Source organism: Anopheles arabiensis, chromosome 3 (genome assembly GCF_016920715.1).
Source record: "Anopheles arabiensis isolate DONGOLA chromosome 3, AaraD3, whole genome shotgun sequence".
NCBI lineage: Eukaryota > Metazoa > Arthropoda > Insecta > Diptera > Culicidae > Anopheles > Anopheles arabiensis.
This window is the reverse complement of record NC_053518.1, coordinates 16,537,984-16,561,932: the sequence shown is the minus strand read 5'-3', so window position 1 is coordinate 16,561,932 and position 23,949 is coordinate 16,537,984. Positions and strand designations below refer to the sequence as shown.

General features: G+C 45.7%; 1 protein-coding gene across 3 annotated transcripts in view; it reads right to left on the bottom strand.

The window, feature by feature from the left end:
- Positions 1-23,949, bottom strand: part of LOC120901466 (discoidin domain-containing receptor tyrosine kinase B) — a 245,553-nt gene that overhangs the window by 17,300 nt on the left and 204,304 nt on the right. For all 3 annotated transcript variants that reach the window (XM_040309438.1, XM_040309436.1, XM_040309437.1), the window contains exons 10-15: positions 19,765-19,905; positions 17,643-17,860; positions 16,673-16,811; positions 11,711-12,089; positions 8,911-9,156; positions 6,311-6,403 (exon numbers count right to left, since the gene is read on the bottom strand). In XM_040309438.1, the coding sequence (XP_040165372.1) occupies positions 6,311-6,403; positions 8,911-9,156; positions 11,711-12,089; positions 16,673-16,811; positions 17,643-17,860; positions 19,765-19,905 (1,216 nt within the window). The remainder of the gene's footprint in view (positions 1-6,310; positions 6,404-8,910; positions 9,157-11,710; positions 12,090-16,672; positions 16,812-17,642; positions 17,861-19,764; positions 19,906-23,949) is intronic.

Genomic DNA, 23,949 nt, shown 5'->3' with positions numbered 1-23,949 from the left:
TTGCAGGCCACTACCACTACCGCTTGTGGAAGCGTTTGGGAGGCTGGTGTAATTGATCGGAAAATGGCATATACTGACCGACTGATGCCCCAGAGTGCTGCCGGATGCTGTCAGTGGCAACACCTGAGCTTACGCTCACAAACGCTGTTGTGCTCGGGTAGCTTAATTTATGGACAACATAAAACCATCCCTTCCCGCATCCATTCCATCCTTGTGCAATCCCTGTGCACGGCTTTGTACTATTTGTTGCGTTTCTTTATCTCCGTGTGAGTACAACACCGATTGGCAAGAAGATGGCACATGGAAGATGGCTCGCGGGGAGCACAAAACCACGAGTTGCCCCAGCCGGACACGGTGTCATAAATTTGAGGCTTTACGTCTTCGCAACTAATCTGCGCCGTACAAAGCCTGGTACACACATTGGCGAAGGATTTGTCAAGGGCATCGCCGTTAAGCCGTGTTGTTGTTGGTGGTGGTGGTCGTGGTGGGTAGCAAAGAATTATCGCAAAGCATTATCGTAAGCAGAGGCGCATTATGGTTGGTCACTTATGGGCATTAAAGGTGCGATTTGCTATCGATACTAACCGACAGGCGCGCGTAATCGCTTGCTTGTGTAGGCCGGAGCAGAGGAAGAGCAGTGAACATGCTTTTTTAACGATTGTGCGGGGCATAGGTGAGTGGTCATTGTGTGGAATTATTAACGCGAATTTAGCTTATTGCTCGTTTAAAGGAACGGTACAGCGCACTGTGCTTCAATTGATGTTTGAATTATTTACATAAAAAAATGAAATATACAATCCCCCAAAATCCTTAAATTATTGCACATAAATAAATTTAATACTCTTTTATAGGGTTTTTCACAAAAAAAGCCAAACTCAGCCCTGCCCAGAATCGCTTCTCGTACGACCGTTTTACAAAAGCATACCGCGCGTGCATGCGTAATAGTGATTACACCCGATCAAACTTACCAAAAAACCCACCAACCCACACTTGGTTATTTACACCCGTCATTACAACCTTCATGACCGTGTGTGCGTCCCCTTGAAATGGTCATCTCGTGAGCACTTCAACTCAATTATTCTATTGCAATGGAACAGTGGAGCAACCGAAAAGAATACTGTTATTAGCTATCGTTTATTGTGTAGTGGTGCCTTTCCCCCAGGAAAGGGATAAAACGAATAGAGGGAAACACCTACCACAGGTAAGCTGGGGGGAACGAGGACGCTTGAAATATTCATCTCGGAAGTTGGTAGGTTTGTTGGACCCATTAATGAGTTCCCCGGGGTTGGGGGTATGGTTTAGGATTTAATTTATACACGCCGTTTGCCGTACGCAAGACAATTCGTAGGAATGTTAAATTTCATGTAATTGTGTTGAATTGTGCAACGATATGGCGAACGTTTTCTGCACACGTTTGAGCTGCCTAAAATGTAATCTCTTTCGTGGGGTTTGGTATGGGGTAAATCAGAATTATGTATATTATCGACCCTCCCTAGCAGTATTAAACACCACCCTTGGACCCTGCGTGGAGGTAAAATGGGCGTCAAATTTGAATTTTATTGCAACGAACCATGGCAAACGGATCAAAACGGTGGCAGAGGGCTAAATATGTAGCGTATTTTTATGTGTTGGAGGTGGTTGAATTTTGCTGAATCGCGGTGAAATCAGAAACAGTTTTCATCCAACTCTGGGTCGTTTTTGGCGCAGGGCAAAGGGGGCACTGGGCCCAAGGATAAACCATTTCGTTGGCTGGATGATTTTTATTTGTTTAAGGATTTATGAACGCTTGACACGAAATGTTACACGATCGACCCACGAACCCCTCCTCTTCGCAAACCCTCTACTGCAGGTAGAGTTGGTTGGTTTGCTTTCAGTGAGCGATAGCGAGTGGAAGATAAAACTATGTGGTATGACGAAAAATGTATGCACGGAGAGAGCGGCGCGGAGGGACGATTAGGCCGCAGCAGCTAGACGAGCCGGTTAATGAATAATGCCCGTCTAGCTGTGGCTGACAGCACTTGGCGCAGAAACTGTCAACAATTATGCTTTGTGGTTTATTTCTAGTCTCGAGTGCAGAGAATGTGCTAAATTACCCCGGTTTTGATTGTACGCCGAACTCTGTTGATGAGCTGCGGAGTGGGTTGGTTTAGGCGGGTTTGGTAGTTTATTTGGTGGATTTACAAAACAGTCACCCATTATTCAATTGTCAAATGAGTTGAAAAGTTTTGCATAATAAACAGCCTTGGAATTTAGTTCCAACGACAGTGCAGGTTTAGTTAAATGTAATACTTGACATCAGTGCCAATTAATTGGATTGCTCAATGTAATGGGAAAATACGTTGGACACGCAGTAATTAGTATATTGAATATTAAGTTTACTTACATCATACAACAGATCCAATTAGATTCGTCGAAAAATACGGATTGAATTATTAACGGATTAGAATAAACTTGAGGTCTTATTATACGGTTATTGGACCTCAAGTTCAAACAAGTTTGAAAGTTAGCTCTTTTGATCAACTCTGTCTATGGTAAAAAAGTGTATTTAACTGCATTGCTACAATCTATCTATCCACCGAGTACCTTACACTATTTTAGTGCTCTAATCAACTAAACGAAAATAACACAAAATATCTAAAGCCATTTCTTCAGATTTAAACTATTTATATAAAGAACATTACAGGGGTTTCCAGGAGCTCTCATAGCTGTGGGACACTTTATTGACTCTTTGTTGCGTGAAATGAACTTAATGTAATGGGAATTGGACTCTATAGCACTCTTGCTGGACAAATCCAATAGGAATTTCCAAGCAGCCTGTACAAAAAGGGTGCCAAAAGTCCAATTTCCATAAAAATATCATTTCCAATAAGATAGAGTCAAGGAAATGTCCCGCAACTATGAGAACTCCTGGAAAACCCTGTTAATAAGTATCAATCATTTTCCCAAACTCGATCGAAATGGGAACGATTGAAGCGATTGATAAAAAATATTAAATGGTGGTGTCCTTGGATGTTTGTAGGACAATTGTTCGTATTAATCAGCAGGAAGTTTTAAATTAAAATTAAGGAATTTAAGTAAATTAATGCAACTGTGGTATCTAGGCAACTGCAACTGTCGGTCCTCCTCGATCGAGTTTGGGAAAGTGACTGAAAGACTTGAAATGCTGAATCCTTGGAGGAGAAACAAAAGACGCTTTAATCATAACTTTTATTTTTTGTGCTGAAAGTAATTTTTGAGGCGTTATTGCTGCACTTTTGACAAGATAACACACGTGACCAAAAAGGATTTAATATTTTAAATCGAATTAAAACGTGGAAGCTTCAAATTAAGGTTTATCGTAAACTTCGTGGTTTCTTATTTGAAATTTAAAACTAATGTTTTTCAAATGTTCTGCATCTTTCGAATGAAAGTTTTGGTGTCAGGTGTAAATGTTTTTTTTCCAAACAGAACAGATTCAATTAAATAAAGATAATTTTTTTTGAATTATCTACTTTAACAAAGTAAAATATTCTCTTATTGTTAGGAAACGCAATTTCTTGCTTTACGCCAGTTCCCTATGCTCTTAAAACTTCTTCCATCAAATGCATAAAAAAATGATTCAATGATTTTCACTTTCAATCCTACCTGCTAACATATTCACTTTCAAATGCTATTGAAACATTTTTCTACATTTCCTAACACGCCCACCACCCTCACGAACAATGGCTGAGGGTGTTTTCTCTGTTTCCATCGTTATTTCCCTTTAACTTTTTTATCCCTTTTTTTTGGTCTACATCTCACTTTTGATTTATCACGCCACTGAAAGCAACATTCATTTCGTCTGTCGGCGGAAGTTTTTTCTGCTTCCCCCTCCCCCCGCCCCGGACTATGCCACAGCCACCCCCGCCGAGAATTATGATTATTTTCCGACTGTCACCCAGGGCGGGCGCTGTAAAACTCGCTACGCTACGGGATCTTTCTACCGGGCCACTTGGCGGGATTTTATTCTTTTTTCGGGCGTTGTTTTTTTGCACCCTCCGCCCATCCCGCTAAGAGCCGTGCCAAGGTGTTGTCAGGTGACGAGATGAATGGACCTCATTATGTGAGCATCCATTTCCTTTTTTTTTACGTCGGGGTGCGAGGTGCTTGGCCATCATTATGCAATCTGTTGACTTGGTGTGCGAGAAGAATGGCGAAGAAGTGAAGCGGAAAAAAGGCAAACCATCCCTTGAAATCCTTTGCAGTGATGGGGTCCACCAGCGTTCTGGGTGGATGGTTTTAGTTGATTCTGTTTTTTTCTTACACTTTTGTTTGCTGCCATTTCGTCCATTTACACGAGGTGTTGGAATGGATATTCGTTTTGGAGGGGGGTTTCAGCGCGTTTTTTGTGTGTTTGTGTGTACGACCCACTCTAGATGGAAAGCGCTTTCCACACCTGTTCTGCGATGGGAACGGGAGGACGGCTAAAGTCACTAGCTTGGAGCGTTGGCAAAAGTAGATAATATTTGCTTTATTTTTACCGCCACAGCCACCAGCGCCACGCCACAGTCCACAATGGGTGGCTTCATCATTCCGAGAAGAGAGCTTTTACCGCCGACGGTAATGATTATGATAGTGATTTATTTCCGTGACTCAGTTTCAGCCACCGCTGTCGCTAGCTCTTTCGCCCTCTCTCTCTCTGTTGTCCATACGCTTCCCTCCGCCGGTTGTTCATTTATCAGCGCCGGTAGGTGGTAAATAAAATTGGAAAATTTTCCTCCCTACTCCGGTGCTAAATCCGTGATGATCATCTTGCCACTTTACCCATGGAAAGTCTATCGTACTATCTTCTTTTCTCTCCCTGTATCTCTCCTTCTCTCGATCTGTGTAGACGCTTTTCCCTGTGGGGAACCGTATCGGAAAAAGCTGGCCACCGTGGCCGCTTCTTTGCAAGAAGCCGCGATTGATAACCGGTAGTGTGGCACCGAACCAGAAGCTCTGCTCGCACCAAGCACGCTATGCTCGCTATCTCGCTGGTCTCGGGGTGTGAAAAGTGCATTAGCAAATCATTTGAATAAATAATAGAGTTTGTGCAAAGCGGAATCCATTAGCTCCCGGGCGGGGCGGGATGGATGATGGGGGAGAAGCTTACGAGCGAGTGTTTGATGCAAAACGCCCAAACATCGAGAAGATTACTCGACCCAGACACCTTCCAATCCTGCTCGCACTCCTGCTTCCGGAAGCACGGACCATTCCAACCTTTTGCGGCCCTTTTAAGTTGATTTCCATGGAACGGGGAGAAGTGTTCCGAGTCAGGGAGGATGGACGCGCGGAAACAGTTTAGTAAATCGACACGGAACGCAAAGAGTATGCAAAAGACACAGAAAAACGGTTGGTTTGAAGGCGGAAGCTTGCCGAATCCTTTTTTCCGAGTCCCAAAGCGATGTGTTTGTTCTTTTGGCGAGTCGAAAGCAAGCCAATCAAGGAAAGGGAGGAAACAACACACAGATCCCGTCCTCCTTAACGGCGCCCTAAATGAATGCCACTTAGTAGTGGGAAAGCTGTACGCGATTTGTGCATTATAACTCGTTGCGCAAGAAGCTATAGTTCTGGTGCACTTCGTCGAAGGTTGACGCTTTCGCTCGTGGAGAACGCGATACGATTCCAATTAGACGTAATTCAATCCCGAGATAAACAATCACTGTCGTTTTCTCGTTGGAGAGTTACTCTCTTGCAGAGCAGCTATTAGTCCGAGACGGATTTTGCCAGCATGCGTTTGCACCGGTTGGGATTCCGAAGAATCGCTAAGAGATATCGAGACGCCTGAAGGTATGCAAAGTGCTCTTCAAAATAACTTGCTTAGTGAATTAAAGTTAAAAATGTATGTGTGACCTTCACACTCACTTGACCAGTTCAATGTCATTTACCCAATTCATCACAGTTTTATTTAAAATTCCTTGTTTTCCCATTCAGGCTTTAAAAACGGTTGATTATCCATCATTTGATTCACAGCCTGTTGTAGCAATGATTTTTTGTACAGACGGACGGGCCACATGCGAACATAATTCAGTTTAACAAATTATGAATCTTTTGAATGAAAAATGTCAGTAAAACTATCTCTTGTATCATTAAACTATTGAATCGACTAATTATTACATGGAAAATAATAATTAGATTGCATACCTGTAGGCGTAAAACGCTCTGGGCAGTTTTATTTTCTTAAAAGTCTACAAATCAACTTCAATTTGACATTTTGCTAGGATATCAATCAAACGTTAATGATATTTCCGGTTAAACATTAAAACATTAAGCCCCCAACTGTAATATGAAAATAATATACAATCTAACTTACCTTGTTGCTAAGTCACGGTGCACTACATTCATCTGTTCTAGGTATTTCATTCCGGAGGCTATCTGAGTGGCAATGTAAATTAAACACCCGTAGCTAGAAAATCGAAAGAAATGAAAAATAATTAGTTAAGCTTTGACATTTGCATACTTTTCGGCGTATACTGTTAAATAAATAAACAAATGTACGAAAATAGCATATGTTTAGGCGTAAAATACAATTGAAGGTAATGAAGGAGTTTTTTTAATTGCATTAATTGAATTAACCTTCATAATAGAAATACGTCTAAACAAAAACCTTGTGAAGTCTAATTCAGCTAAAATTATCCCGTTGTCCCATTCAAACAAGCAATGGAACAAATAATTCGTGCGAGCAAAAGCTACTATTGCTCGGCGTATCGCTTGTTCGGCGAACCGTGTGGCTTATATTGTGTTAATGCCATTGAGAAGCCATTTTAAACTACTTTATCACACGTTGAACATTACCAACAAGCGTGTTGAAAAAGCGAAAAAAAGAAGGTGAAAAAACATAAACATATCTCACAGTTTTGCTCAAAGCCGTTCTCCCGCTGCCCCGCGGGAACTATCCATTGTCATAACAACTTCGGCCGCCACCCGATGGAAGGCTGCCGGTTGGGTGGCAGAACGGAAAAAGTGGCATTGTAAATTACTTAAAGCAGTTAGCTTTCCACGAGCGCTGTGGTGCACGAATGCATATAAAAAAAAACACACACACATATATATAAACAGCAAAAGCCATTCTCGACATAGTTTTCCTCTCGCTCGCTCCCTGAAGTGGCCATTAAGCTGGTCGCGGTTGCAGTTTGCAGCATGGCACCACACACACCGTGGTACGAAAATCCTTAAATTTATAAACTTAATTTCTCTCGCCTGGTTGTACAGGAAGCGCTCTTGCGAGGGGAGGTGAAAAAGTGGAGCAAAAGCTGGCAATAGTGCTTCGAAATGTTTCACTCGACGTTGAGCTTATCGAACGTGTGTGGGGCAGTGGGTGTGGCGCTTACTGCTCGCCGTGCCTGTTGGAAGGCAACACAACAACCGTGGCCTAAAGAAATCGCTTCCATTCGAATGCACCAGAGAGTGGTCGTCCTGAAACGCTGTCCGGGCGTTTTGGAGAGCGCTGGTGTTGAAGCGAAGCCGTGAGCCCGGTCACGGACAAACAAACTCACACAGCTCGCAACCAGGCGAAGGTATCGTGCACATGTATCGGGTACGGTGGACCTTGAAACGGGTCACTATGCTCGTATCGTCGTGCAACACACCATTCCTAGGGGTAGGTCACTCCCGCCAGCTCGGTTGCAGCGTGGATAAGCCTGGCTCCAGGGGGAATCGGAAAGTCAGCAACGTGTTGGGAGCGCGCGGCAGCGGAGATGGGATAAAATTTTGTGTCAACCCAGCATCGTTGCCTCGTGTAATATTATAATACCACCACCCCACCCGCCTTGCTCTCGGGCGCTCTCGTTCGGTTGCAATCAAATTCCCAACCACCGCCCGAAGAATGCGGTTTGGTAGCATATTCTTCCTTATCTGCTGACGAATCCCAAAACGGAATGGCAGTTAAAAAGCGGTGAAATGGGGGGGGAAAGGAGAGTTTGTACAAGGATCAACACAACCATACTGCACCGGACAGGTCCGCTGTCTGACCGCGCTGTACATCTGTAGCCGCCTGACTGCACTGTTGCACTGCTGCTGCTGCTGCTGCCGCTGTTCGCCTTTGCGGTGTAGCTATCAATTATTAATCTTACAAAGATAATGCACAATGCCACCAGCTACGACAACGATGATGATGATGATGATGATGCTACTGATGCTGGTGACGGGGTTTTGTCTCGACTCAAGCGATGCCATGCACACAGTTTTATAACGAAATAAGTCACGCAGCCAGTGCTGGGGAAGAATGAAGCGGCCTGAGAGTGTCACCAGGGCGATAAGACGTGACAAACAGACGGTCGGAAGGGGGTGGACACACGGTTACATCCAGAAGGTTTGAGATGGAGCTTTCGCGTTTGCGGTTTGCCAGAGGCTTGCCCCGTCAACGTGGAGCGACGTGCAACGAGATCAGGACGTTACCGTGGACATGTCTATCAGGTTTGTACCGTGCTGGACCGAGATCCCAGGCGGACCGACTCGGACGGACGGTGGTTGAGGCGGATCAGCGATAATAACCCCAGCTCCTATCGCATAGAAATTGCACCGAAAGCAATCGGTTTGATTAAGTAACCGAGCGAGAGAGACACACAGTAAATGTCGTTCGATGACCACACAAGGCAGTGAACGGTGGTTTTGATGCTGGTGGTCGGAATATTCCGGATATTCGCTTTGAGATGGTCGGGCAAAGGTGGATAACGGGCCATTGTCTTTGATTTTCCCTAATCGAGCACGAAGGAGGATACATATTCAAGTGAATTGGAATACACAATCAAGACAAATATGGATGCAATGTGTTTGTTTGCTTAAGGTGAATGTAGAAATCAGTAAAGGGACTAAAGAAGCTGTGGTGTTTCTGCAGCTAAGTTATAATGCAGTATATTGTTATCCTCAAATAAACGGAAATAATCGAAACAATACTGCAAAGTGTGGACTCACCTCAAGGAATTGTGCTGCACCAGCGAGCCCGTTTCCGCCGTGTGCTCCTGCAGGAACTGGTTCAGATCGGTGCTGAACTTGTAGTCGAGCACGATGCAGATCGGTTCGTCCTTCAGGCAGGCCCCGAGCAGCTTCACAATGTTCGGATCGTTCAGTCGGCTGAGCTGCTTCGCCTTCGAGCGGAACTCCTTCTTCATGTGATCGGATGCACCTGGCCGCAGCGTCGAGACGGCCACCAGATTCGTGCTGCAGTTGGGTGATACGAGCAGAAGGAGAAATTCAATATATTTGTGGTTGAAATAGGTAGGGTAAAAGGAATAGGTAAATTTGAAGATAAATGTTCCTGTTAACAGTATTTTCTGCTCAAGAGATGTTTCTAACAAATGAATAAATCTCCATTTTGCTCAAAACTCTGCGAAAAAAGCTCCAATAAAAAGAACGAAAAGCTATCACAAAAAACACAAAACTACACAAAACTTTCTACTTGTGTCCCTCCAGACGTGTAGTGGCGATTTTACAGCCAAGTGAATCTTCCAAACCCTTCTCTTCCAACCGGAACTGTTCCAATATTCAACTCGATTTGACCGACGCCAACGGCGCTCGGGACTCGCGACAGCTAAAGTTCAGTTTATTCCGTCCGGTGGTACGCCAAAAGCAACGACACAGCAACGACAAAACACAGCCAAGTAAAAAACTTGGTCAGCCCCGCCAAACGGTTTCGATTTGAATTCTTAAGCTTACTTCCGGGCAAAACGAAAATTCTCGTTGTGTCGTGCTGAACTGGAGGCTATCAAAAAGTTGGCGCCTGTACCGTTTGCGCACAACCGTTTGGCTCAGTGTGCCGTTGGTAAAACAGAGCTCATAATTGTTGGAGGAGTTCCGGTACATACACACACACCAACACAGCCCAACCAGAAGCTTCAAGTGCCCCAGACCCCGTCCACAGCAAAACGCAGGATGAGAAATTGAACACCATAAGCTGGAGGACAGTTGTATTCCTTTTTTTTGCCGGCTCATGGGTGCTTTTCGTATGCTCCAAAGCTTCACCAATATGGCAAAGACACAAAGGGCAGAAGCAAGAATATGGTGCATGTCAACATGCGGGATGCAACGCCCCAGAAATAAAATGTAACAATTTGCCCTATCCACCGTCTGCGGTCGAAGCTTATCCTTCTAATCTCGATTTAAATATTTTAATAACAAGTAGAAGAAGAAGAGGAAAAAAAAGTAATCATCGCACAAGCAATGAAATTTAAATGACATACTGTGTGGGTGTGTGTGTGTGTGTGTGTGTGTAAAACCCGGAGCCAACGAAACCAGCTGGTGAATATTCCTTTTTCACCGTCCAAAGACCGCACCGAAGTTGTCGCAGAATGCACTCCGGGTGGGAGAGAGGAGTTTTGTTTGGAGGACACCCATCACCCACCACCCAAACGGACGGGCCACGGGCTCATTGTGGTACTCCGTTCGAGGTCGATCTGCCCAGAACCGTTGTAAACAAGTCGAGAGTTGATATTTAAAATGCAGAACTCGGTCCTTCCCCTACGGCCCAGTTGCTTCTTCTTCTAGCTCCGTTGGGGTACTCGGTAAGCTCGAGTAGTTCATGTCCGGTTTTAACCCTACCACTTCCCTCAATGTCCGACAAAGCACAGGCACGGTGAGTCCGTGAGGTACGGTGAGAGTGAACGGTGCCAAATCCTTCCAATGCAGGACATTCATTCCAACCCAGGAAGAACCCAGCCACAGCAAACCGGAGGTCCAGCTCGTGGCGTTGTTTTCGTGCAGAGCCGGCACACTCCAGCAAGCCGGAGTCAGTCCCGGACGGACGTTCGGCAAAGTTTCGTGCAGCTCTTTTATTCATCAGCGCTGGAGTAGTGCATTGTACGCGGGGACAAGAATGTTCCCCCGAAGCAGCTCGAAAGGGATGGTGTATGCCGTGTAGTTGCCCTCGCCCGATTTGCGCACCGAGTTTGACGCTCCACTGTGTCTCCCGCAAGGACACACGCAGTACAGTGCCGGGATATCGTTCCGTACCCGGTTTGGCACACCACTGCAAAATGCAAACGACCAACTTCACTCGGCTGCAACCTAGAAGTTCTCTTAGAAGGGTGTTGGAGGAGATTTAGGAGAAGAAAAAAAACACGTCACATGGATAACTTCCACTAGGAGAAAGTTTCACTCGAGCGCACGGTTCACTCGGCTCTACCTCTCTTGCTCTGCCACGTCTGTACGTACTGCTGTAGTTGAATGGTTTTAAATATTTATTTAATTTACTTGTTATAACGACGAAACGCAACCCGGCCCAGAATGTTTGCGCTTCGTTTTGGCGCGTGAATCTCTTCCGCCATGGAACTCCGTTCCCGAAGCGCTGGATTCGATTTCGAGACTGGGGAGGGCACAAGATTGAGCTTATTTTAATGCAAGCTCCACTCAAAACACCCGGCCAAAGTTTGCGTACAGCTCGGTTTAGTTAATTCCCCTCCAATGGCTCGCACTGCACTATGTGGCATACATCGATGACGGGACGTGCAGTTTTGAATTACACATGTACACTCGTACGGAAGCGGGCCCGGGATAATCGAGCAATAATTTGCAACAAAACCGCGAGCAAAGCACAAACCCTCCAGGATCCTTTGTTTCGTGCGAGCACACACTAACACAACCTCACTGTAGTGTGCGTTGCGGAATGGAGCAAAACTTTCCAATTAATCGCCTCCAATTCGGCGCTGAGAAAAGCGCCTAAAGTTAGACTAGCCGGTTTATGATGCGAAGCGCGCACAATGCGTTGCAAGACACTCACCTGTATCCTTTCGTTTCGCAAAGGTGCAGCTCGCCGAACGCACCGCAGCCGAGCTTCTCCACTATCACCAGCTTGTCGCGCGGGTACTCGCTCAGCTGCAGATCGTCATCGGACACGCCAAGATCGAGGTCGCTGTAGGCGTTCAGTTGCTGCTGCTGCTGCTGCTGGTTCGACGGTGTCGTTGGGGTGGTGGACGATTTGCAGATGGCCGTCGCGGCGTAGTACTTCTCGGGCGGGGGCGGCACGGGCGGCGGCTTCGGGAAGATGTTGTTCAGCGTCGGTGGCGTCAGCCGTACGCTCACGTACCCGCCGGGTATCTTCGGTATGAGGTCCTGCATGTGCGGCACGGCATACTCCTGGCACACGATGTCGGGAACGTCTGTGGTGAAAAGAGTGGTGCGGGGCATGAGTGAGGGTGTGTGTAAAATATGTTTCACTCGAAAGTGCATCCTTCCCGTCGGGACACCGGCTGGTGTAAGGATAAACATTAATCTGGCTCACTGCTCTTCTCTCTCTCTGTCTCGTGCTTTCTCTCTCGCTGCTGCACCTGGTTATTAGACACAATTTTACATCCCATCCCTAATAGGCTGGTGCAACTTTCCACGACAGGGTGAACACTTCCGATCCAGTGCGGTGCTTCTGCACGTGGCCCACAGTGGGCTTGCCTTGTAGCTGTCCCCGCAGCTGTCGGTGTGGATAAGCATTACCGAACGCAAGGACAGCACAGCAATCGAGCGTGCTGGTCAGCTTAAACTAGTTTTCGCTCCAAAAGCCACATGATGCCTGACCATTAGGCGGCAGCAGGCAAGGGTGGCACTGCTGGGTTTAAAAACAAAAAAAAAAAAAACAACGAGAGCTTCTGTTCGTAGTGCAGGCAGCCCATGCGGAACCGTTCGGTAAATAGAAACGTTAAAATATTAAATGGTATTATCATAAATTTCTATTAATATCATTCTTTTCCTTTTCCCTCCCTTGCTGGTCAGCGGCCATTTCGATGGCCATTTGTGGTTCACACTTTGTCTTTCCCCCAGCTTAATGGTGGACGCATGGATAAAAAAGACTCTTTCCTTATTGCTTTCCCCCATCGAGGACACATCGAAGACGCTCCACACTGCAACCCAAGCGATGGGGTTGAGGTGTGTTGTGGAATTCAATTTTCCTCAAGAAGAAAAATATGTTTGTGTGTTTTAAAAAGAACGAAAGGACAAACCAATCAGTTTGCTTCCCCCATCTGAGGTGTGTTTCCAACTGTGAGCCGGGTGGATTAAAATTGAAAAAAGAAAAATTGAACCAATTGGCCTTCGCAGTGGTTAGGTTTTGCTTGAGAAGTAACCAACGAAGAGCTTCAGGTATTTGTGGGTTTGCGGGAAAATAAACGTCAGATAGGTGGGGAAAACTTCCATCGTTGTAAGAGTAACGCAAGCACACACATACACACACCACGTCACGATGGAAGCAAAACAGTTTGTACCATTATTGCGCGCAATTGCAATAAAATTTTATGTGCATGTTGTCATTTCCAATTTCTGCATCAGGAGTGGCTTCAGGGGGACAGGCCTTCCCGAGGTGCCTTCCTTTTCGAAGGGATGGTGTAGGTGTGTGAAAAGGAGAGCGCATAAGCGATGTGTTTCGCGGAAGCACAACGAAAGAGCGTTCAGACATGAAAGGGTTAATGCAAACTCAGCAGCAGCAGTAGCAGAAGCATGTTGCAGTGGGTTTGTTTTCCCATCATCTATACGCTTTCCATGTAAGCTGCACACACACCCACACACATACACACGAAGAGACACATTGATGTGGAACAAACAGTCTTCGCGGTTCACCTGGGAAACGGGAAGCGCGTGACCGCGACGCGATCAGCAAGGACTTCAGCAAGGAGATGGAAATGCAATCGATCGGAAAGTACATAACGTGTAGGGTCGCTTGATTTGGATTTGCTTTGTCGAGCGAGCAAAGTGAGTACGGGTTTTGCGTGCGCTATTCAATCGGATTCCCTTCGGTGGCCCTGTGATGTATTGCGGTGCGCTTCGGTGGGCGCGAACGGTTGCATGCAAAACAGCACGGAGATAAGGGAAATGTTGCTGCGGTTTGATGCTATAGTTGGTTCCTGCGTTCTGTGTGGTTGAAATGTAATACTTGGATTATTTCAATATGACCTACGTAAGTGTGACAACCAAGATAGTGCAGGGAAATATTATTAAAGGGGATGTAAAACCATTTAGCATAAGAAAATAAAACTAAAAAAGAAACGATTTTCGGTTTGGAAAGAGTCTGAAAATTTCTACTCTTAGATAGTTATTAGAATTGACACGTTTTGTTTACGTACGTAGGAAGATACTTGATAAGATTGAAAAATAATTGATTTTGTCAAATGAATGCTAAACTTTAATCATTTATTAATATTGTTTAAATCTGTAGCAATCATGACTATTTTGCATTAAATTGTTGTTTCATTTGATTTTTACTGTGTTTTTTTTACACCTTGATTTTACTAATTATAGTATTTGCTTCTTGCAATACTTTTTCACATTGTTTGAGACATTTTAAAAACACTAAATAATTATTTCATGTTTATTTTAACAATTCCATATTCTTTCTTCGTTGAATTTTAGTAAAATTATAGTATAGGAACATATAATACAAAATTTCTAAGTAATAATATTCCCTTGCGATGGTTTTGACTATTTGCCAATTAAGTTACAATTATGACTCATTGAACATTGTTATCTTAAACGGCAAATGACTACTAACAGGAAATAAAACAATGGCAAATGTCATACAAAGACTATAAAACATCAAACGCAATTGCATCAATTTGTGCAAAACACCTTTACCATTCTTCGCTCTGCCATCTGCTCCCCTCAAACGGAACCATATCCCAACAATATTGCATCCTGCAGACGCCGCCATAAAAGAAAACCACCCTACTGCGTCCTCATCCTGTCAGAACGCAAAAGCTCCTAGGCCGGACATCATGTTTGACCCCGCTTGAACGCCCTCTTTTGGCCCAATTTGTTCCACTTCTCTCCGTACGGGGGTCAGAAATATTCAGCCGCAGAAAACATCGGAAATAAATGTTCCCTCAATTGACACACCGGCACACGGACACACACGTGCTAAGTGGTTCTAAATGATTTCAGCCGTAAAGCGGCGGGAAAATGGGACCAAAAAACACGCCGCACACCGACACGGCCCGACTGTCGACGAAGTGTCGATTTCGGGTGGGTGGTGTTAGTGGCTCTTTTTTTATCGCTCCGGATAACAACATCTTTATGATGCAGTTTTTCTTCCGGAGGTGTGTGTGTGTGCGTTCCCACTCCGGCACCGCATCATTGGTCGATTATGTGGGTGAGAGTGTGTGGGTCGGTTTCATCATCACACGGTCATGGCCTGCTAGCCATTTTCTCAGCCACTGGAGAGAGGTGAGTGAAAGGGAATTACATGGTTTTTTTTACGCTCTCTTCCCTTCCAGATAGGTGGAGCTTCAGTAAGCCAAACTGGTTCACTTTAAGCATTCCAGGCACAAGGATGACTTTGGGCGGCCTGTTGTTCACTTCTCTTTCAGTTTTGGGTGTGTGTGTTTTTTTTATTGACGAATCAATTTTCCATCCTTTTTCTGTCTGCCGGAGGGCGGGTGAGTCTTTCAGAAAGCGATAAAGACTTTGAGGTCGGATGTGTCCTTTTCTCAAGGACTTTAACACAAGGCACAAGGCGGCGAAGCAGAGAGCGGGAAATGTAAGTATACCTCAACCCCCGGCAAAAAGGTGGGCGACAGATATTCCGTCATAAATATGCATAAGGGGTGAAAACAATTTATCGACCACCCGTCCTCTCCGCCTGTCTGTCGGAACCCGTTGAAAGCGTGGCAAAAGACGATGTCGATAATGTCGACGACTTTTGATCCGCTACTGAAGGTTCATAAATTCGGGTGAGCTGCACACTGCTCAGCTTCCTTCTTCGTTCTCTGTGCTCGATGGTCGTTTTTTTTACTGCTGCTCACGATGTAACATTTATCTTTTTATGCTACTTGTAGGTAATGGCCTCGGGAGATGATCGGCGCGACGAGCTGGTGGCACTTTGTCGCGGATCGATAAGAGATAAGAGATGTGCAGAAGGCAGAGGACGATGTCGTTGTTACTGCTGCTGCTGATGATGATGATGATGATGATGATGGCGATGATGTAGCACGATAGCACAAGTATACGATCGTCGACAGGCAATGAATAAATTAGTTCTGCACGTCGTCTTTCTTGCAGCGGATACGGACAGGAAACGATGTAAGCAAGTCCACAAACCAAGCGTATACAGGGGGATCTGTCCTGTTGACGGTCATGTGTTGTAGACGCTTTTTCATTAATTTTATCATCGCGAACAAAGTATTTACGAGCAATCGAGCAGATTATCGACGCGCTTGTAACAGCACTTTGCACCCCTGTTGCATTGCGATCGCGGGGGGAGAGCCAAATCATAACGAGATGATGCTCCCCTGCTACAGAAATCAAAACGCAACGCATGGAAACGTGTTGAAGATGGCGTGTAATTAAACACGCACGCACGCATTCCGTACTGTTTTGTGGGGATCAGAAGGCGGGTCGGCAAATTAAGCGCAGCCCATTTGCCCCACGCCCAGCTCCACGCACGGTGACCGTTGTGACGCGTGGAACGTGCCTTACTTTGTAGCTTAATTTAATTTAAGCTTCCCTGGTTACCACCCCACTTCAGCACGGTAGTATGCCGTCCAGCAGCTTCATTGGTGCAAGCATTTGCTAGCACTTTGCAAGTGTTTTGCTGCATATCAAGTGTAATTATGGAAAGCACTGAAGGGACTGCAGCGATGCACAGAGAGTGAGAGAGAGCTAGAGATTGGAAGAGATCCAGTAAACCGCAGGGACTAATTCCCTGCTGCCAATCCTGCCGACGGTATCGAGACCGACGGGTGACTACGGATAGAGCGAACCTTACCTGTATAGTCCGGTGTGATGTGATGGCGCTGCATGTCGCTCATCGAGCATCCGCTGGCGGCACTGGTGTACATATTTACATTGAACGGTTCGTGGTAGAGGCTGCTCTTATCAATCGATTCATTATCGTCTATCGATACCTGCAACGTAGAGCGGGAAAGAGAACGGGGAAAAGAACGGGTTAGCATCGGGGCTTGTTCTGTGTGCCGCATTTCGAACGGGAAAGTTTTAAACTCCCTCCCCCGGGGGGATTTCGCCCCACACTGGCGTCGGTGCACTTGAAGTAAATGTGCAGAGCTTCGATCAAGCTTCGATCGAGTGTCCCAATGGATGTAGAGGAAGGGAGGGAGAGTACGCATCCCAATCAGCTCCAACCAAAAAGGCACAACTTTGCCAAGAACTACGAGAGCGAGGACGAGTGGTGAAGGTTGCTATTGGAAAAGTTGGAAGACGACGCACACACGTTGATGCTCCTGGCAAATTTAGCTCAATCAACTACTCACACACACCAGACCAATGATTGTTTGGAGCAGTTAGGGTCGGTGCAAATCGAGCAAACGTTGATGCGGAATCCGGAACGCATGGGAAAGTCGTATCGCGTAATTTGGCGCTGATAAGCAGATTGGATCCAGGATGATGGATTGATTGATGGAACTGTTTCTCGCTATTTAGACACCGATGAGTGTTAAATGATGCTTCAATGTGTTGGCTGATTTTGCATGAATTGGTGTTGAAAGATCATATTATTACTGTTTGCAAACTGATTTTAATAGTTATGGAAGCAAATAAATGATTTAAATTTAATTTGAGCTACTTCAGAAGACACTAATGGTAACAAATGATACCAGATACTTCGTGTCCATTTTGCTCCTCAAATGCTCACCACCTCATTATCATTAGCGTACCACTTAGCCGAGCCATTAACAACTCTTCACCTGTTCGACATAGCAAAAAAAGCCACCGATAATTACCTTAAAATTGCTGTTCAGACGCTTATCGATGCCCAAACTGTCCGTATGCAAATTGTGCTGCAGCGCGTCGAGCACGGCCGCGGTCCGGGTGCGCTTGTTCTTCGCCACGATGAACATGATGATGACGATCAGCAGCAGGATGATGGTGGTCAGGGCCGCTATCACCACACCGACAAAGTGTGGCTCCGGTTCCTGATCGATCGGTTTCGGTGAGATAACTGTGGAGTTGATGCAAAAAAGGAATGAAGAAAGTGTTGTAAGTTGTAAGATGGAAATGAAAAGTCTTTGCAGAAAACTGGACCTGTCAGGGGAGCTAATGGACGAATCAATTCCACCGTTATTTGCATCCCGCGCGTTGCCATTGGCAATTGACTGTCTTTCTGGTGGTTCTAGCCCTTCAGAGCCCAAGCCGAGTCTTCTACAAGCGATTGGGAACGAGCGGCCGACGACGGACGGTCCAGTGCGTGCTGGCAGTCGGTGAGCCATTTAACGGTTGGAAATTAATTTAAATTGTAAATGTCTCCTTCTTATTTTTATTTAATCGCCAGTAAGAGCCGATCGTGCCTCATTTTGCGACAGGTAAGTGGTAAGTATTACAAGTGGGCCGTAATGAGAGAACACGCGCGGCAAGCACTAATCGATGACAACTGGGCTGACAGGACTGGTTTCTTTTTGGTGACCCCCCTTAAACTGGCGCTTGTTGTCACGAATAGGGATTACATCTTAAGTTAAGGAGGGCGCTGGTGCAACGAGACGCCGCTTAAGTCATCCCCGGCACGAGCTGTGGACGTGCAAGAAGCAATGCAGGAGAAATCCCACACCCAACACGGTGTGCAGGCCCGATCAAACAGGTGTTCGATTTTTGCATGCATAACGAACTGTGGAGAGGTTGTAAAGTTCGTACATTAAATCGATCGATCGAAGGCGATGGAGGCAGGTGATAAATAAATCAAGCGTACAAAATATGTGCACGAACATCCAACCTGCAATGTGTCCTCTGTAGTACATATCTCCAGGCCAGTACCAGCCGTGCGTTCACAATCGTTTGATTCGCTGATGGCTTGCATTTGCTGTGATAAAACCCGGTTATGTGTCCCGGGTACGGGGGCGAGCTGCAGGACCGGTAGAGATAAATTCATTCTTCACTCTTGGCCGACCCACTCACCGCCGCCGCCGCCGCCGAGCAGGGAGAGTGGGCGAACGCAGGAAGCGCAGCCGGCCGTTTATCATCGCTCATCTTTTCATCATGGGCCGGGGCAATGAATACTACAAACAGCGGCAGGCCAGCATGAGAAGACATTATGCCGCCGCAGGACACTCGCAATGACCGGCGAGCCAAGCCGAATAACGCCGCAGCCGCACAACGATGCAGATGAGGCCCGATGATGAAGCCACTGCAGCGCTGCTCGTTGTGTCATCAAAGGGAATTGATCGGACTGGACTGGCTGCCGCTCCGGACGGCTGCTTGCTGTCTCCGGGGCGCATCATCGCATGCACAGCGGAAGATCAAACTGTGCCGGGGCCCGGCCAGCACGCACGGCCCAACAAACAACTAGTTCACGCCGGGGCAAAGTATGTGATAATTTGAATAATTGATGAGTCACATTAGCAATGCAAATTGGTGGAAGATATTTGATCGCACTGGTAATGTTGAACGAGCGAGCCACCATCCCTCGAGGGGAGGAGTGGGATAGAATTAAACGCCGGACGATGACGGCAAACGCAAGGTAAGTCTCTTATCCCGTCCAAAGACATTGCTTCCGTTCTGGTTCTGGAGCTAATGGTAGCCTTATTTCTTGATTCGTGGAGTGCCCGCATCAAGCACAAGCTGCCCGGGCCCGGCCAACGCTTGATTGTAGTTAATTTGCAATTATTTTATGCTAAATATTAAGTAATTTCTATGATGAATATTTGATTTGATATTGATTGGACTGCACCGTGCAAAATGGGCACAAACAATGCGGGCCCTACTGCTTTGCGGTGGCGTTCTACGGCCGCTAGCCCGATGCGCGGGGTAATAAGCACTGGAAAGCAAATTGGCCTGAGAATCTGGCTAGCTGTCCGTCACCTGGTTGGCGTTTTGTTATTTGCTGCGGTTGTTGAACGGGGGTGGTACACTTACTTTGCGTCACGTGGTTCCGTTCGCCCTTGTTGACGATGTTTATGCCGGATTCGTCGCGCTGCAGCGGATACTCGATGGAGTTTTCCTGCGAGATCGAGTTCCCGTTGACTTCTTCGTCGGAGAAGTTGCCCGTCACTGGTGCTGGGGGGAGAAAGGAAAAGAAAAAACATCGGTAGTTTTGTTAGTGAGCGGTTGTGGTAATGAATGGTTTATGATTTTGCTGAGCGTAATGGTAAGCATAATAGCTTCATTTGGATGTAATATATGTACCATTTGTTACTGATAACAAACTTACAGAAAAAATTGCACCAAGAACATACTAGTTTGAATAAAGAAGATAAAATTTAAATCAAATCCTTCTAATAATGAACAGGTGCCCTTTAAATTCTAGTCCTTTTCGAGCCAATAATGGGCTCGACGAACAATAACTTGACGGACATTCATTCCAAATTGAACCCGATAAGCCTGACTTGATGACAGTATCAATGAGACACCTGAATTCGTCTAATCCATTTATTATTCCATAAAATATTTGTGATTCATTGGTGCAAATGATAGATAGGAACAGGTTCATTCATTATTGATACACTGAAATCGCCATAAGAAGGATTGTAAGGGGTCCTGCAATATTATCGATTATGAAGTTCCTCTCATGATGTTGTTATACTATTCAGGTTTTAGAGAATTCAAACAGTCATCCTAACTTAAAAATTAATGGGCCCCTTTCGGTTTCTAGATCGTAGACTGAAATTTTAGCCTATAAGCTGTTTTATATCAGTTGATCAGAATTGTATATCAGTTTTAGAGCAGCTATCAAAGTGGGTATAATATACAGGTGGGTTTAGCGCAAGGTGTATGTTTATCGCTTCTGCTTCTGAATCAAGATTTTAAGAATGTTTTGTATATTCGTCAAGCTACCAGAAAGCCTGTTTGAGCAAGCCTGGATTAAATACACTTTGATTCTAGGTTCCATAACCTGATCTCTTTAATGCATCTTGGGATAAGTGAAAACATCACCTTGTTTTGTCATTTTTCGAGCAGATACTCGAACCTAATTCTAGCTTTGAGGGTAGAATAATCTAGACTGAATATTGCAGGCTAATTTTGTGTGTGGTTTTGTATGTAGTGTTTACGAGATTTCAGCCTTCAACTGTCAAATTCTCTATAAAAAGCTGATTAGAATCGTGAAGGGCCCCGATTTCAGAAAATGAGGTTCTGCATTGATTCACGGTCATATAGCTGCTCAAGTGAGAATAATTACCAGTTAAAGAGGTGCAAAAATCTTTAATACAGTTTTCTTTAACATATTGATTTGAACTAGCTTAATCATAATATACTTTATTGAAGAGTTGCTCTTATCCATCATCGAGTTCTTGATTGCACAATGATTGTGACATTGGTAAGGAGATCATGTTCTTGTTCATAAAAGAGCACAAACTCCTGCAATCATCTCACATTCCAAAATCACTTCTTGATAATGTAAACAACAGTTCGTTTTCGCTCTTTATCATCTAATTTTACGTCGCATGAAGAATCTGTCGCATCCCCCAACAAGATCATGCCCCAAATCGTTCGAGGTCAAGCTCCTCCAACCGTCCCGCTTCTTAAGCAAAACTTTCCACTCATGAGTGCGGGCATGGCATGTGACAGGGCAGCCAAACATTCCAGAAATGGAATGGAAAACAAAATCAACGCTTCACTCATTCACACGACAGTGCGTTGCCCGCTCGCGCAAGAAAGAGGAGGCAATTAATTGCCCTCCAGCGACGTGTGTGTCGCACTCGTCAACGATCCACCAAACGCACCACCACGGCCGCGCGCAGCACAAAAAGTATAAAACGGAAAGCCATAAAAGCCAAACACGCAAATTAGCAGAAATGTGCGCTGAAATACAAACCTCGCCCCGCCGCTCTCGTCGAGCGGGAGGCTGTGAAGAGTGCATTTGGCATATCCCGCACCGGCGGTCCTTTGAAGACGCACGGAGGCGAACGTTTTCGAAGCTCGGGTAATGAAGATTGGCTCAATAATCATTCCACATGTGGGGCTGATGTTGGTCTGCAAAAATCTTGCCATTAATGTGCATGTGTCTAATGCAGCGGCAAACGCTGGCAATGGGGGGTTCGTACTTAACCCCTCTAGTTCTCAGCTAGCCTCATTGGGGAGAGGGCCTTTGGCATCTTTTAAGCAGGATTAAATTTATTATCTTCCGCAAGCCGATGCCGCGGCGGACCGTGGTGGTCAACTGGGGCCATTGCTTTCATCCGTGTCCTGCTGCCGATTGGCGAGGAGGCACTGGAAATTAATCAAAAATACAGTTGCATCGGAAGCAAACGCCCGGCGCACGGTCCTGCCGGGCCGAAGAACGCCGGCTGGAATTAATAACATAATTTGATATCAAAGCCACGGGAAAATAAACATAAATTAGCTTCAAATCCGTATAATACATGTGCGTGGCAGCCGTTGACTCGCCCGCTCGGTAGGGGCGATGCTCCCGAAGGGCGGAGGAGTTGGGAGCGGGTTAAGGGTTTCGGATTTTGATAAATTACCCTCGCTCCAGGTCGGGCGGGTGTGTTGGGATGCGGTGGCCCACGGAAGGATTGATGTAAGAGGATGCAGGAATGATTAACTGCTTCACGAACCACTGGCAGTACCTTGGACTGAGGGTGAAACCGGGGACGCGTGTGTGACGTCTTTAACCGACCATGCATTTCTTTGCGCCCACCACACACCTCGTTAGGAAAGGGTCGCGGGAGTGAGATCGGGTTGTTTGATTTATTAAATTTAATGACTTGCTGCTTTTGCTGAGCGGATCAGGGAGCGCGCGCGCGCCACCGAGCTAACTGCTGGCCGCTGGTGACATTTAGTGGCGTGAAGACGCATGTTTTCTTCCGAAAGTAAAAGTGCATCACGGCGTTCTGGCGCACCAATTACCTAGTAATGTTGAAGGCGTTGGAGATTTCTTTTCACTTTGAAGAGTTTTGCTAAACCGCCGTTCTTGAAATGTTTGCCCACCTCCCATTATCGTCTCTCCCCTTTTCTGCACATCTTTGTGATGAGAGAGGCGGTAGTTGGGTAGCCGGAAATTAGGCAAGATCCCTTGCTAAATGGGGTTTGAGTGCTAAATTTAGCATTCCATGAACGTTTGCCGGGACCGCTTCTGCTGCCGTTGACAGCAATTTATGATAGCGCTCGATTGGAATGGGACAAAGTAGAGCAGAGGGGGCGCTCGGGTCGAATGGCATGCGGAGTTGCTGTGCGAAATCGGGCTACGGGTTAATAGGGATGCATTTTCTTTCCCAGCGGCACATTGGGGAGGAGACTCTGTTTACTCTGTTCTGAACCATTTGCTGCTAAACAGAAGGCATGCATGACGTGATTTGGAAAAGGAAACAATTGAAATTGGAAGTAAGGCAGAACAGGCAGTTCTTAACATTATTCCGTTAGAGGAATGTGGTGGTTTTCTAGTCGTGGAGCTATACTTTTTTATAGGACAACTAATTGTTTTTGATTGTGCATCGTTAGCATCACATTTTTCATTAATTTGCAAACACTAAAACCCATATCTTTGAAGTAATTTACCGCGGACCCCTTGGTGTAGTGGATGTTAATCATGTTGTGGAACTTAACAAAGAGCTGGATAATAGCTTGAGTCCATCAATTGCCTATGATAGTCCTCGACAGGTAACTGCGCCAGAAAAGAAGTTTTATTAACACTTTATAGTACAAAATTACAAACTTTTGAAAAAGGTAATGTTTCAATACCTTTCAAAATAAAGGTTTCAGTACTAGTCCAGGAACCTATCATGAACCCATATTGTGGCTGGAACCTATCATGAACTCATACCAGTCCTGAGACTTATCATGAACTCGTTCCGGTCCTGGAACCGATCATGAACCCATACCGGCCCTGGAACTTATCATGAACCCATACTGGATCTGGAACTGATACTGAACCCATACTGGTCCTGGAACTGATCATGAGTCCATACCGGTCCTAGAACCTATCATGAACTTATACCGGTCCTGCAACTGGTACTGATTCCTTACCGGACTGTAAACTGAAACTGAACCCATACCGGTGCTGGAACTACCCATGAATTCATATAAGTCCTAAAACTGAAAGTAAACCCATAAAGGATTCGGAACTGATACTGAACCCATCCCAGTCCTGGAATCGATCATGAA